At 48.0% G+C, this 15,825-nt stretch overlaps 3 protein-coding genes across 17 annotated transcripts in view; 2 read left to right on the top strand and 1 right to left on the bottom strand.

The window, feature by feature from the left end:
* The window catches only part of COPG1 (COPI coat complex subunit gamma 1), a 583,372-nt gene that overhangs the window by 301,129 nt on the left and 266,418 nt on the right, over window positions 1-15,825 (bottom strand). The window lies entirely within an intron of this gene.
* Window positions 1-15,825, top strand: part of CFAP92 (cilia and flagella associated protein 92 (putative)) — an 83,072-nt gene that overhangs the window by 2,585 nt on the left and 64,662 nt on the right. For 8 of the 15 annotated variants that reach the window (XM_050781600.1, XM_050781601.1, XM_050781606.1 and 5 more), the window contains exons 2-5: window positions 764-843; window positions 6,196-6,489; window positions 8,638-8,828; window positions 9,654-9,867. In XM_050781600.1, coding sequence (XP_050637557.1) covers window positions 6,228-6,489; window positions 8,638-8,828; window positions 9,654-9,867 — 667 coding nt within the window. In that variant the 5' untranslated portion in view covers window positions 764-843; window positions 6,196-6,227. The other 7 variants (XM_050781604.1, XM_050781598.1, XM_050781609.1 and 4 more) reach the window with 5 other exon arrangements.
* RPN1 (ribophorin I) overlaps window positions 7,662-15,825 on the top strand; it is a 359,024-nt gene continuing 350,860 nt past the window's right edge. Inside the window, exon 1 of the mRNA XM_050781688.1 lies at window positions 7,662-7,666. The gene's annotated coding sequence lies outside the window, so the exon portion shown is untranslated. The remainder of the gene's footprint in view (window positions 7,667-15,825) is intronic.

Genomic DNA, 15,825 nt, shown 5'->3' on the forward strand with positions numbered 1-15,825 from the left:
AGGGCTGGTAGCCCAGGCAAGAGTGCAACACCCTCCCCGCCCCCCACATCCCTGCAGCTGGTAAAGGAATCCTTTGAACAGTAGCTTTCCTGGGCCAGTCAATATTGAAAAGAAAGCTTTTAAATGTCTTGCTGGGAGCCTTTGCCGGCCTCTGCTCCCCTACAGCTCAGGGAAGTAAGGGTTGATAATGGTTTTCTGTCAGGCCTGTCTGTCTGCCCCGTGGTGTTACCAGGCACCTCTGAAATAATTCTGGTTGCATCCACAAGGTTTTTGTTTAGGTTCAAAGTGAGCAAACTCAGAGGTCTCCTTGCACTCTTTTGTATGAGCTGGGGGGATGGGCTTGTGTCTGTGTAGGGTAGAGTCAGGGCTGTGGCAAAGAAATGATTTTCTGAAGTCAGTTCAGTATTGTTTGAGCCATTTCAAATAGTATATTGTTTAAAGTGTCTTTTAAAGGTCCAGGAAAATGCTAAAAAGCAAAAATCATCCACTATTCTGCCACCAAGAGGGGACCACTGTGTATTTCTGATGTATTTATTTCCAAACTTTTCTATGTATTTGGGCATGAAAGAACTTTTTGGAGTGATTGAAATACTCTGTCTTCATGGTATAGTGGTTGCGTGACTGTGTACATCTGAATTTCACAGTGTGCAAATTGTAGCTCATTCAACTTGACATGAAAAGCACAGTGGAAAGGGCGCCGTTGGGATCTTTCTTTGCACAGGAACTGAGCTTTGTAAACAGCTTGACTGTGGTTTCTTTGCAGACACTGCTCCAGAGGCTGCTCTGTGCTCCCTCAGAATGAACTATAAGGTGCTTTGTCATCCCCCACAGATGCCTACAGAGGTAATTTTCAGCTTTTCTCCACAAAAACAATACTGTGAACAGTTTGTGCCATATCTCGAGTGATTTATTACTGGGCCATGGAGTATACATATTTTATAAACTCGCGATATTGTCACACTGTTTTTTGGAAACTTGTGTTATTCTATCCAGAGCCCAGAATTGTCTGGGAATGTCCTTGGGCCATTATTTTCAGTGTCATAAAGCTTTTGGGTTTTTAGGAGTCTTGGTTAGTGGATTTGCTTTAGTGTTCAGACACCAAGCTTTACTTCTATTAAAAATAGGCCTGTTGGTAGGCAAAGATTTCTTAGATACAACACCAAATGCATGGTCCAAAAAAGAAAAAAAATGATGAATTGGACTTTCATCAAAGTTCAAAACATTTACACTTCAAAAGATACTATTAAGAAAATAAGATGAACAGGAGACTAGAAGGAAATATTTGTAAAACATATGCCCAGTAAAGAACTTATATTCAGAATTTACAATGAACTCTTACAAGTGTGTTCTGGCTTGTAAGAACAAGTAACAAGTAACAAGAAGACAAACAATCCAATCAAAAGTGAGTGAAAGATACAAACAGATATTTCGCCAAAGAAGTTGTATAAATGGCCAACATGCATATAAAACAATCTCAGTATTCTTAATTGTTAGGGAAATGCACATGAAAACTACAATGAAATACTATATCATACCCATGAGAATAGCTGTAATGAATAAAACAGGCAACAAATCTTGTCAAGAATTTGGAGAAACAGGAAACTTCATGTTATTGATGGGAACATAAAATGATGCAGCCCCTGTGGAAGATAGTTTGGCAGTTTCTCAAGAAGTTAATCACAAAATGACCATACGACCCAACTATTCCACTCCTAGATATCGACCCAAGAGAGATGAAAACACGTCCACACAAAGACTTGCATGGGAATGTTCATTGCAACATTGTTCATAAATGTCTAAATGCCCAAGCCAAATGCCCATTAACTGATGAATGGATAGGCAAACTGTGGTCTGTCCACACAATAGAATATTATTCAGTCATGAAAAGGAATGAAATACCGACACATGCCTCAACATAAATAAACCTCAGAAACATAACGGTAGGTGAAAGAAACCAATCACAAAGCCAGAACACATAGTGTCTGATTCAATTTATAGGAAATGTCTAGAAAAGGCAAATTTTTAGAGATAAAGTAGATATTGGTTGCCTAGGACTGGGAGTTGGAACAGAGATTAATTATAAATGTGCATGAAGTCTTATTAGGGGGATGAAAATGTTCTAAAATGAATTTATGATGGTGATCACACCACTTGGTTACTGAAAATTACTGAAAATCATTGAATTCTATGCTTGAAATGGATGGATTTTGTGAAATAAAAAATACTTCAATAAAGCTGTTAAAAATGGGGAAGGGGCAAGAAGAAGATGGATGTAGCTGATTCCCAATATGCTTCCAGCTGCCAGAGTCTTGGGATAACTTCAGGAAGGCCTCGACATAACCTGTGGGAGCTTGGGAACCCCCCACCCGGCAGAGTAAGGAAGCAGGGATGGATTGTTCAGTGACCTTGAACACCTCCCACCCCTGGATGTTTGCCCCTCTGCTTACCAGAGGTACAGTCCATGTCTTCATCCCCTTGAAGTGGGGCCAGCCTCATGACTTCCTTTGGTTAATGGCATGTAGCAGAGTGACATGGTGCTGGTTCCACGCCTAGGTCCCAAGAGGCCTTGCAGCTTCTTCTGTGCCCTCTGGGATCCCTGCTCTGAGAATGCCATGTGAGGAAGCCAGGCCAGGCTACGGGGAGATGAGGTGCCACCTGGAAGGAAGCTGGTGTACCACTGGGGGCGGGGGAGCCGATGGAGGGGAACCAGCGGGCCCGCGGAGAGCCAGCAGCAACTTCCAGACATGCAAGTGAGGCCTTCTGGCACCTTTCAGCCATGTTGGTCCTCCAGCTGAGCACAGCACAGGGAATGAGCCCAGGCGAGGCCAGCAGAGAACTACCCAGCTGATACATGGAGTGGTGAGAAATAACAAGTGTTTGTTGTTTGATGCCATTAAGTTTGGGGATGGTTTTTACTCAGTAACAGATAATTGAAACAGAAGACCCCTTTCCTTTGCTTCTGATCTGCCAGCCCTGAAGCCATCTTCACTGAGGTGGGGTTGTAGACACACCACTCTCTCACACCTGAGTAGTGGGTGGCACACCTTTGCCCTGACTTCATCCTGTGATGCTCTAGGTCTTGACCCAGACACCACCTCTCTCAGGGCAGTGGTTCCATATTCTGGTTGTATAATACAATCTTGGTGGTAATTTAAAAATATGGCTCCTGTTCCTATTATTTATTGCACAACAAATCACCCCAGAACTTAGTGGTTTAAGAGAGCAACAACCTACTTTGCTTATAAATCTGCAATTTCTCATGATGGAGACAGCTTGTTTCTGTTTCTTAGTGTCAGCCAGGGTGTCTCAAAGACTAAAGGCTGGGATCATTTGAATTCTTGCACTCTCATATGTCTGGGAGTTGAGGCTGGCAATTGGCTGGGAACCATCAGTCACAACAGCTTCATGTGGCCATTTCACATGGCTGCTTGGGCTTCCTCACAACATGGTAGCTGGATTCCTAGCATGAATACTATACCTCAAAAGAACAGGGCAGAGGTAGATGGAATTTGTACGACCTGGCCTCAGAAATCACATAGTGTCATTTCCTCTCTCTCTTTTGACTGAGGCAGGTCACAAAGGTCTGCCCAGTTTCCAGGGGAGGGGTCTAGACCCCCCCCGCCCCCACTGGGTGGGAGGAATGTGAACCCCAGGATGCCTGCCAGAAGATTATGTGGGAGGGGATCTTTTGAGGTGGCTGTCTTTGGAAAATACAATCTGTCACTGGTTCTTAAGCCCCACCTCTGGAGAGTGACTTCCACAGGTCTTTAATGAAGCCTCAGAATTGTATTTTTGACATGTAGGTGTTTCCAATGCACATCCAGGATGGCACATTGGTCCTTGGTCCAAGACCTCTGGCCTCTCACTACTGAACTTGGGGAGAGATTGGCCTCTGCCCTAGGTGGTGATGTGATCAAAGAACCTTTGGAGGGAAACCAGCCTCAGGCCAGTGGGTAGGACCTGGGGAGCAGGAGGCCTGATGTCTGTCCGAGGGTGATGGTGGTGTTGAACTGCCCTTGTTAAAGGGCCCTTTTGGGGGCTGGTGTATCTGAGTAGCTTTGTATTCTTCCAGCCCTTTGTGTGTCTCCTGAGCACTTCCTAGCATATAGACAGCAGTCTCCAGGCTGCTGCAGGTGGGGTGTGGGCAGGTGGTTGTGGCTGTCATGCTGAGAGTTTCAACCCCCTCCTCACAGGGCCCACTGCCATTTGGTGTCTCCCCTCACAGCTGTACTTGAGGCTGTTTTTTAGACTAACTGAACCCGAGGAGTATTGGAGCGCCCAGTATTAAAGGGGCTGTCCCATGCCCTGAGAGCAGTCTGGGGAGGCATGCACTAGGAGGCTCAGGACTTGGGTCTCAGCCCCAGCTCTGCCACAGTTTTGCTCTTTGACACAAAGTAGGTCATAGCTCAACTCAGAGCTAAAGTTTTCTTAATAGCCAAGCGTGTGTGTAGCCTCAGCTCTCATTCTCTTGAACAAACTGACTGCCAGAGCGGGGTACCCTCCCTCAACAGAAGACCTGCCTTGGCTTCCCATTGCCCATAGTCCTGTGCCCTACCTGCCCTTTGGGGCTATGTACCATGGGCCGCGCACGCTGCTGCAGCCTCACCATCCATTCCTGAAACTTGCCATGCCCTTTCACCTCAGCCTCACCATCCGTTCCTGAAACTTGCCCTGCCCTTTCACCTCTATGGGCCTTTGCATATGCCTCTACCTGGAATGCTTTCTCTTGCTTTCACCGCCTCTGCCTAGTCACCCCCCAGATTTGGCTTTGCTCACCTCCTCCATGAAGCCTACCGCAGCCCTCCACCCCAGCGGCTTGCTGTGCTGAGGTCTTCTATATTAGGAGCGGCAGCCAGGGCTCTCAGCTTGGGTGGTTTAGCAGATGAGCGGAGGCTTTGGAGTCAGGCAGTCCGGATTTCAACACAGTGCTGCGCCCTACTTGCTGTGCGACCTCAGGCGAATTGCTTCACCTCTCTAAGCTTTGTTTTCTCATCTCTGAGTTGGCGCTCATAATCACTAACCAGAATTCTCATGCTATTTTAAGGACATCAGCGACAGAAGCAGGGAATCTAATGAGACAGATCCTGGGGAGGTCTGAGTTTGCAGAGCCCACAGCTTCCTTTGCTTTTATTAAAGAATGGGAGGTGGGAGCTGATGGAGGGGGAGGGAGAAGCCATCAACCCCTCTCCCCCATCGTACGGGCAAGGGCCAGGCTTATAGTAGGTGCTGACGTTCAGAGTAGAAACTCCTTAAAGAGTGAATGAATGATTGAATGAATGAAGGCAGCTGGTTTCTGAACGTGGATGTAGCCATTTGACAGACTGCGCGCAGTGGCTGAGGGGGAAAGCCCCGCCCCGCGGAGCCCCGCCCCCAGGCCGCAGGCCCTCGCATCTCCTAGCAACCGCCAAACGGAGCTGAGTGGCTGGGCCTCCGGCCCTCCCTGCACCCGCGGACGCTCCTTTCAGTCTTGGAGTCTCTTCGAGGTGGCTGTGGATCTGGTGCGGGAGTTGCCGCCGCCGTCCAAGTCCCCGCTGCCACCCAGCGCATCCGCTCGCAGGTACCGCCAGCACCTGGAGAGGAACCCCGACCCCTGTCCCCAACTCGGCCGCAGCAGCCCGGGACCCTTCCCTCCTCTCCTCGACGCGTGTTCCCTCCCCGGTGTTTGCCCGGCGTTCCGCCTCCGTGGGCCCTGAGCTGATGCCCCAGCACCCAGTGCACATTCATGTTCTGTCTAGGGGGCAGAGCTTGCCCTCCCCGACCTCGCCAGGCTCCTGCACGTGCTGCCCGCGGCCTGGTTTGCCTCTCCCCAAATAGCAAACGCATCTTGTGCTTAGTCGCAGCAGACCTGCCTGAGTAGACGCCCCCTCTTCCGCCTGGTGGCTCCCGGGAGCTGCTCACCTGGGGCAGGCATTCCAGAAGCCCGGCGACTGACTCCTGGTTAGGCGAAGGAAACGGGGTTGCTCGTCGTCGTGCTTACTGCCAGCCACTCTTCTCTGTGGTTCCTTCATCCATTCGTTCTCTTAAGTCGGTTGAGTACCGACTGTGTGGCAGGCAGTGAAGGAGCCCCGGAGTTCACCAAGGAGCAAGCTGGGGAAGCGGGGAAGAGACGGGTGGGTGCTCCTGCAGGAGGCCGGACTTACTTCCTGGAGCAGCCCTGGAATACAGGCGGGGACAGCCTTACTTTCTCCCTGCCAGGAGCGCCGGCGGCCAGCGGCGCGCTCTGCAGCATGTCGCTGAATGCCTGGGAGTGGGAAGAGGACCCCGCAAGCATAGAGCCCATCTCCTCCATCACCAGCTTTTACCAGTCCACGAGTGAGTGTGACGTGGAGGAACACCTCAAGGCCAAGGCCAGGGCCCAGGAGTCTGACTCTGACCGCCAGTGCAGCAGCACTGAGTCCTCATCTGAGACTGCCAGCACCTTCAGCTCCGACGTGCCCCACGTAGTCCCCTGCACATTCACCATCTCACTGGCCTTCCCTGTGAATACGGGTAGGTGCTAGAGCAGAACTCTAACACCCTCTGAAAAAAGGAGGTGTATGACTTTCTGCAGGAATTTAGGGTGCATATGCCCCACATCGTCTCTCCACCTGCCCCACCCCAAAGCGGGCTGACCAGTGCCAGCCAGGAACAGAGGTTGAAAAGAAACAGCAATTTTAGGAGAGGCCCAACTGTGGCTGCATCAGCTTCACATGCTTAATCCTCTCAATAACCCTGAAGCAGATGATGTTCGGTCTGCTTTTTACAGAGGAGAAAAAACCAAGGAGAGGTTAAGGCATGGATTCTCATAAGCGTTTGTGCATCACCTAATACCTTGTTTAAAATACATTTTCCGGGAGTCTGAGGCAGGAGAGTCTAATGAGAGAGATTGTGGGGGAGGTCTGAGTTTGCAGAGCCCACAGCTTCCTTTGCTTTTATTAAAGAGTGGGAGGTGGGAGCTGATGGAGGGGGAGGGAGGGAGAGAGGGAGGAGCCATCAACCCCTCTCCCTCATCCTACGGGCAAGGGCCAGGCTTATAGTAGGTGCTGATGTTCAGGGTAGAAACTCCTTGAAGAGTGAACGAATGAGTGAATGAATGAAGGCAGCTGGTTTCTGAACGTCTCTATGTGTCTCTAATTTATCCTACCCCTTATTGGTGGATATTTGAGTTGTTTCAAATGTTTTTCTGTTACAATTCTGCGATAGACATTCTTTACATACATTTTTGTGCATATATGTGGGCACTTCTGTTGTCTGTATTCCAAGAAGTAAATTTGCTGGATTGAAGGCATACATTTACAGTTTTTGACAGATACTGTCAACTTCTCCTTTAAAAGGGCTAAATAACTTGCCTTTCTGTCTACAGAAAATGAGAAGCTCTGTTTGTCCATTTGCTGGCCCACCTGAGATTGAATCAGAAAAGGTCTAATGCTACCAGAGCCTGGCAGGAGAAGCTTGACTCCAGTCTCTGCACAAATGCTAACCATTTTGGTAGCAGAAAAATTAATGCTGCAGCAGCCTCCTGGGGTTAAAAATATAGACTTTAAAAGCTACAGCTTTAAAGAGGGTCATGTTTTTATAGAATTATATTTGGATTAAATGTTATGGAGCTTCTTATCATGTGAAAAGCCCCGACCTAGAGTGTGGAGTTTAAGCTGGAGTGTAAGCAACCAGGGGCGGGGTCAGGGGGCTCCTTGGGCTCTGGACTCTGGCAGAAGCCCATCTGTACCTTCCACATCCTGTCACCCTGTCCACCCTACATTGGGTAGCTTCACCTATGACGTTTTTTTTTTTTTTTTTTTTTTTTTTTTTTTGAGACGGAGTCTCGCTCTGTCGCCCAGGCTGGAGTGCAGTGGCGCGATCTCGGCTCACTGCAAGCTCCGCCTCCCGGGTTCACGCCATTCTCCTGCCTCAGCCTCCCGAGTAGCTGGGACTACAGGCGCCCACAACCGTGCCCGGCTAATTTTTTGTATTTTTAGTAGAGACGGGGTTTCACCGTGGTCTCGATCTCCTGACCTTGTGATCCGCCCGCCTCGGCCTCCCAAAGTGCTGGGATTACAGGCGTGAGCCACCGCGCCCGGCTTATGACGTTTTTTTGAAGCTGTTTTCTCTATGTCTGGAATATCTGCTAGCTTTGCTCCTCTAAGACTCTGCTAAGGACCCCCTGGGAGGCCCACCCCACCCTCCCCATGCAGAGTTTGCCCCTCCACCTTTGTTCTTCACAACCTTGTTTCTGCTGCTGTTATTGCACAAATCACATTGTACTGTGATTATTATTATTATTATTTTTACCTGCTTCTTAGGGCCAGGAGGGACTAGGGTGAGGCAAGTAGGGCGTCTCTCCCAAAAACATCTGGCTTGGCCATGTGATTTCACTTTAACTCTATCACTTTTTTAACCCTAGGCCTACTAACCAACACTCACTCTCCAACAGAGACACTCACTCTGAAAACCACGCACTTCAATTTTGCACTCAGGTGCGCAGTCCAGGTCCTGCTACTTTGCTGGCTAGGAGCACTGGACCTGTACCTCCTTTCCCAAATTGGGCAGGCAATGTCGAGTGCGCAGCCTCTCACAACATCAAGCTCCATGGAACTGGGGAGATGGATCTGCTTTTCCACATGAGGTTAAAACGAGACTTTTTCAATCTGTATCTTCAAGGTCATAAGGGGAAATATGCAAGTTTGATTGAAAAATATAAGAAGCACCCTAAAACAGACAGTTCTGTTTCAAAGTTACGTCGTTTTTACCACATCGAGTATTTCCTTCTGCCGGACGATGGAGAACCTAAAAATGTTGACATATTGCTATTTCCAATGGTGGCCAAAGTGTTCCTGGAGTCAGGAGTAAAGGTGCGTGTGTGACTGCATGTGACCTTACATATGGTCTAATGCTTATCATGAAAAGTGTGCCACTCCATGGATGTGCAACATCAGCTTTACCTCCAGTTTGCTGGAATTGGAGGATCCCAGGCCCCACCTCCTGAGTAGGAATCTGCACTGACCTGATCATTCCAATTACTGACTTTTTTTTTTTTTTTTTTGAGTCGGAGTCTTGCTCTGTTGCCCAGGCTGGAGTATAGTAGTGCAATCATCTCCACCTCCTGGTTCAAGTGATTCTTATGCCTCAGCCACCTGAGTAGCTGGAATTACAGGTGTAAGCCACCATGCCCAGCTAGTTTTTGTATTTTTAGTAGAGATGGGATTTCACTATGTTGGCTAGGCTGGCTTTGAACTCCTGACCTCAAGTCATCCTCCCGCGTTGGCCTCCCTAAGTGCTGGGATTACAGGTGTGAGCCACCCCACCTGGCCTATTTTTTATTTAGATATTTTACCCAGTAATTTCCGGAATGTTTCAAAAGTTTTTGTGTACACACTACCTGCACACACACACTCCTGCCAGTGGTTTGACCTTGGGTCATTGCTTAGAAGCAGTCGAGGAGGATGCTATTTGCAGATAATTACTTTGATTTTATTCTTCCTGAGGAACGCAAAAGTCTGATGGGGCCCAGTACACACCACCCCATTTTCCCTGAACTCAGAGCCTGAAGAGTGACCAGGCACTGAAGTCAGGCAGCGCTGCTGCTGAGGGCCAGGCTGGGGCTGGGGTTTGCTCTGTTCACCATGGCCTTCACACATCTTTCCCCAGTTGACATCTCTGAATGTTGTTTTACACAGACTGTGAAGCCGTGGCACGAAGGTGACAAAGCCTGGGTGTCGTGGGAGCAGACTTTTAATATCAATGTGACAAAGGAATTATTAAAGAAAATAAATTTCCACAAAATCACCTTGAGGCTCTGGAACTCTAAAGACAAGATGTCAAGAAAAGTCAGATATTACCGATTAAAGACTGCCGGCTTCACAGACGACGTGGGAGCTTTCCATAAGTCAGGTGCTCTGGTTTTATTTGAAATGGTTCTGGAAGCCTGGGGCTTACTCAGTAGTAATAGCATAAAAACCAGTGTCTCCTGGTTTCCTTCATCTAATTGGCATGTGCACACACGGGTTTCTGCATCCGTGGGGGCATCCCACCAGGCCATGCTGTGGTGACAGGAAGCGCCACCTAGGGGAGTGATGGTGTGGTGGGCAGTGTTCTTGCAACTCCACCTTTTGGGCCCTTTCATTCCAGGGCAGCTCTGACGCGGGCACCCACCACCGGTCTGGACTAGTATTGTATGTTCACTGAAAAAAAAAAACCAAACCAAACCAAAACAAAAAAAACCTTAGAGGATACCCAGAAACAAAAGAGAAAACTTAAAAATCCCACCACCCCAAGCCAATTGTCTTAAGATTCTCATGTAGACTCTTCCAGACTCATTTGTGTAAATATTTTATCAATATCTGAAAGACTTTTTTTTTTTTTTCGAGATGGAGTTTCACTCTGTCGCCCAGGCTGGAGTGCAGTAGTGCCATCTCGGCTCACTACAACCTCTGCCTCCCCGGTTCAAGTGATTCTTCTGCCTCAGCCTCCGAGCAGCTGGGACTGCAGACACGTGCCACCACGCCCGGCTAATTTTTGTATTTTTAGTAGAGATGGGGTTTCACCATGTTGGCCAGGCTGGTCTCGAACTCCTGACTGCAGGTGATCCACCCGCCTTGGCCTCCTGAAGTACTGGGATCACAGGTGTGAGCCACTGTGACCAGCCAATGTCAGAAAGTCTTTTGAACTCATCTTGAAGGAGAGAGCCAGGAGGGATGGAAAGATCCAGGCTTTGATGCCAGATGCTGGAATTCAGTACTGTCTCCAACTTGTACTTGCTGGTGACCTGGGTATGTTCCTGAACATACGTTTCTCATCTGTAAAAAAGGAAAAATAACTAGTACCTGCTTCACTGGAATATTGGAGGCAGGTTGACAGGAGTGGTCCACCTGGGTGCAGGCAATAAGGAGGGTATGCATTGTCTATAGAAAATTTAAGAACTGTAATTAAATGCTACCAATTAAACTATGACATGGCATTAATTGTAAGATGCATCCTGATGCTTAGAGATGTTAAAAATTTAAAAAGGCAGGTACAGTGGCTTGTGCCTGTAATCCCAGCACTTTGGGAGGCTGAGGCAGGAGTTTAAGACCAGCCTGGGTAACGTGGCAAGACCCTGTCTCTACAAAAAATTTAAAAATCAGCCCAGCATGGTGATGTGCACCTGTAATTCTAGCTTCTTGAAAGGCTGAAGTGGGAGGATTGCTTAAGCCTGGGAGGTTGAGGCTTTAGTAAGCTGTGTTTGTATGACTGCACACCAGCCTGGGTGACAAGAGCAAGACCTTATCTCAAAAAAAAAAAAATGTAAAACAGATGTACATATTAGAATCAATGATGTATGGTACTATTATCATTGTCAGCACCTTCCAGACGAGTATAATTATCCTCAATTTTGTGTGGCCGGAAAGCCTTGCTTTTCTCTGATTTTCTAGCCTGCCTTCTCAAGGAGCCTTTCTGACCTTGGAGGCTTGGAACTTCCCACTTTAAATCTTTCATTTATGTCCAGAGTTGCTTACTCTTGGCACTATTGACATTTTGGGCCAGATAACTCCTCACTCTGGGGGCTGTTCTGTGGATTGTTGGGTGTTTTGCAGCATTTCTGGCCTCTACCCACTAGCTTCCAGTAGTAGCCTGCCAGTTGTGACAATCAGATTTCTTCAGACATTGCCAGATGTCCCCTGGGGATCAAAATTGCCCCTGGCTGAGAAACACTAATGCATATACCTACACTACAAGTTGTAGGTTTCCAGTGTGAGAAAATGGGATTCAAGGTAATTTTTCTTACCTGGACTAGAGGAAAGAACCATGTCCTCAAAGCGTGGGCTGTGGACCACCTGCATCAGATGCTTACATGCAGATTCCAGGCCTGATTTGGAGCTGTTGAGCCAGACTTCCTGGTTAGTATCTGCCCTGCGGTGGGCTCTCATTGGAGTAGGGTGCTGAGGTGGGAGTATCAGGAAGGATTCCTGGAGGAAGGGCCGTAGTAGCAAAGTTTGGATGGGTAAAGGGAATTCGGTGGCCAGAAAAGGAAGGAGAAAGGGTGTTCTATGGCCTCCAGGGTGAGGCCACAAGCCTCCTGCTATGAGTATTCTTATTGATTGATTGAGACGGGGTCTCACTCTGTTGCCCAGGTTGGAGTGCAGTGATGTGATCATAGCTCACTGCAGCTTTGAGTTCCTGAGCTCAAGTGATTCCTCCTGCCTCAGTCTTCTGAGTAGCTGGGACCACGAGTATGTACCACCACACCTGGCTACTTTAAAAATTTTATCTTTCTTAGAGATTGGGTCTTACTATGTTACCAAGGCTGGTCTCTTACTCCTGGTCTTAAGTAATCCTCCTGCCTTGGCCTCCTAAAGTGCTGGGATCACAAGTGTGAGCCACTATGCCTAGCACTGTGAAACATTGCAATGACAGCACCTGCTCCTTCCTGAACCCTGTCCCAAGCTTAGCATCACTGCTTCTTATTTAAATAAGTTTTTCCCCATTAAAAAAAAATGCGAATTCAGTTTGTAAAACAATTTAGAAATCGCCTAGCAAAAAAGAGAAAAAGTTAAAACCACGTGATTCCTGTCCAGAGATAGCCATTGTTAACATTTTTCCTGTGAATCTAGTGTACATGTTGTCTTAAGTCCTGCCTTTTCTCACTTAAAAAGATTTCTTACAGAAACTCTTATTTCTTGGAAGCACAGGAATACTGTAAGAGTTCTGTCTCATATTATGAAGGGGATAGGATGTTTATTGGATGCCTGGTAGGTCACATTCCAGAACTTGTTAGTATTCAGCCTGCTGGTCTTGAAGGACATATCCCAACCTGACTTAGTGTACTAGTCAGGGTTCTGTAGAGGGAAGGACTAATAGGTTAGATGTATGTATGAAAGGGAGTTTATTAAGGAGTATTGACTCACATGATCACAAGGTGAAGTCCCACAATAGGCCGTCTGCAAGCTGAGGAGCCAGGAAGCCAGTCTGAGTCCCAAAACCTCAAAAGTAGGGAGGCCGACAGTGCAGCCTTCAGTCTGTGACCGAAGGCCTGAGATCCCCCTGGCAAACCACTGGTGTAGGTCCAAGAGTCTAAAAGCTGAAGAACTTGGAGGCTGATGTTTGAGGGCAGGAAGCCTCCAGCACAGGAGAAAGATGAAGGCCAGAAGACTCAGGAAGTCAGCTCCTTTCATGTTCTTCTGCCTGCTTTCTTCTAGCTGCGCTGGCAGCTGATTAGATGGTGCCCACCCAGATTGAGGATGGGTCTGCCTCTCCCAGTCCACTGACTCAAATGTTAATCTCCTTTGGCAACACCCTCACAGATACATGCAGGATCAATACTTTGCATTCCTTCAATCCAATCAAGTTGACACTCAGTATTCACCATCACACTCAGTATTCACCATCACACTCAGCATTTCTTTTCCCTTCAATCTGTTCATCTGCTGGATTTCTCAGGACTGGACAAAGACAGCATTCTTTTCAAAGCCCCCCAGTCACATTTAATTACTCCTATGCTCTCAATTCTGGGCACCTCCACCCGGTGCCCAGTGGGTATCCCCCACCTGTTGTTCTTGGGAGCTCTCTGCCCAGCTGTCTTCTCCCTCCTGCCCTCTGGCTTTCTCTGCACCCAGGATTGTTCCCCCTTCTCTCTCCGGCCGCTGTGGCATGGCCTTTCTCTGTCTCCCGTTCGGTCCTGGTGCTGCCTTGCTTTGCAGCTGTTCATGGCTGCCCCAGGGCCTTTAGAGAACCAAGTGGTTTGGCCTTGAAGGCACTTTACAATCTGTTTCCAAGACTCCTTCTCACTGCCACTGCCCCTTCACACCACAGCCCACCTCCTGGTCCCTGCAGACATGCGGCTCTCTCTCATGGTAAGGCCTCGTGATAAACCAGCTGGGCATTCTTCCATGGCTGTCAGCCTCATCTGTTTCTCCAAAAAGTGTTGTCTATTTTTCAGCACTGAATCCAATTTCACCTCCTTTTTTCCATTTCTTTCTTGTAGCATCTTTCATCTCCATTTGTCAATTCACTTACTCCATTTATTCATTATCCTCCCCATTCTTGGTGGCTGCCATGTGTATCTGAGGCCTCTAGGGATAGAAGTGAAGGGCATTGAGGAGCTGACACCCTGGCTGGGGACAAGGCACTCTGGGTGCAGTCCTGGCTTTGTTAAGGACCACCTCTCTGACCACGGGAAAGTTACTTCAGTGTCAGATCTTCATCTGTGAGATGGGGAATGTTACTGCCCTCCTTAAAGTGGAATGCTAGGAGCCAGCGTAGCAGCGCATGTCACAGGCTCAATGCTCACATTTGGAGGAGGCTGCTGGCCTGCTGAGGTCTGAGAACCTCAACATGTGTGCCTGTCCCAGACGTGTGTGCTTATTGTTTTGGGTTTCCTGGAATTTGGAGGCAGCTTCCTAGGCAGCAGCTCCAGGAGAACAGAGGCCTTATCCATTGCTTCATCTTCTTCAGAGGAAGATGACTGTCACTTATAGGCATACCTTGATTGATTGTGCTTTGCCTTACTGGGCTTCACAGAGATCATGCATTTTCCAATTTGAAGGTTTGTGGCAATCCTGTGTCGAACAAGTTTATTGATGCCGTTTTTTCAACCTCGGGTGCTCATTTTGTGTCTCTGTCACATTTTGGTAATTCTCGGATGTTTCTTTTTTTTTTTTTAAGACGGAGTCTCGCTCTGTCGCCCAGGCTGGAGTGCAGTGGTACAATCTCAGCTCACTGCAAGCTCCGCTTCCCGGGTTCACACCATTCTCCTGCCTCAGCCTCCCGAGTAGCTGGGACTACAGGCGCCCGCCACTGCACCCGGCTAATTTTTTGTATTTTTAGTAGAGATGGAGTTTCACCTCGTTAGCCAGGATGATCTCGATCTCCTGACCTCGCTATCTGCCCCACCTCGGCCTCCCAAAGTGCTGGGATTACAGGCTAGAGCCACCGCACCCAGCCCCAATTCTTGGATTTTTCACACTTATTTATACCTGCTTTGGTGATCTGTGATCGGTGATCTTTGATGTCACTTTTGTAAATGTTTGGAGGTGCCACAAACTGCATGTGTGTGAAACGGTGAACTTAACTGATAAATGCTGTGTGTGTTCTGACTCCAGAACACAGGGTTCCAGTGACCAGCCATTCTCCTGTCTCTCCCTCTCCTCAGGCTTCCCTGTTCCCTGAGAGGCAACAATACCACAATTAGGCCAATTAATAACCCTACAATGGCCTCTAAAGTGTTCAAGTGAAAGGAAGCCTTGCACATCTCTCCCTTTAAGTCAAAAGCTAGAAATGATTAAGCTTAGTGAGGCAGCCGCATCGAAAGCCTAGACAGGCTGAAAGCTAGGCCTCTTGTGCCAAACAGCCAAGTTGAGAATGTGAGGGAGAAGTTCTAGAAGAAAGTTAAATGTGCTACTCAGTGAACACAGAAATGATAAGAAAGTGAAACAGCCTTATAGCTGATACAGAGGAAGTTTTCATGGTCTGGATGGAAGATCAAACCAGCCACAATATTAGCTGAAGCCTAATCCAGAGCAAAATCCTGTCTCTACTAAAAATATGAAAAATAGCTGGATATGGTGGCGGGCGCCTCTAATCCCAGCTACTTGGGAGGCTGAGGCAAGAGAATTGCTTGAACCTGGGAGGTGGAGGTTGCAGTGAGCCGAAATCGTGCCATTGCACTCCAGCCTGGGTGACAGAGCGAGACTCCGTCTCAAAAAAAAAACAAAAAAAACAAAAAAAAACAAAAAAAAACAAGGCCAGGTGCGGTGGCTCATGCCTGTAATCCCAGCACTTTGGGAGGCCGAGGCGGGTGGATCACGAGGTCAGGAGATCAAGACCATCCTGACTAACACGGTGAAACCCCGTCTGTACTAAAACTACAGAAAA

This window comes from Macaca thibetana, chromosome 2, assembly GCF_024542745.1.
Source record: "Macaca thibetana thibetana isolate TM-01 chromosome 2, ASM2454274v1, whole genome shotgun sequence".
NCBI lineage: Eukaryota > Metazoa > Chordata > Mammalia > Primates > Cercopithecidae > Macaca > Macaca thibetana.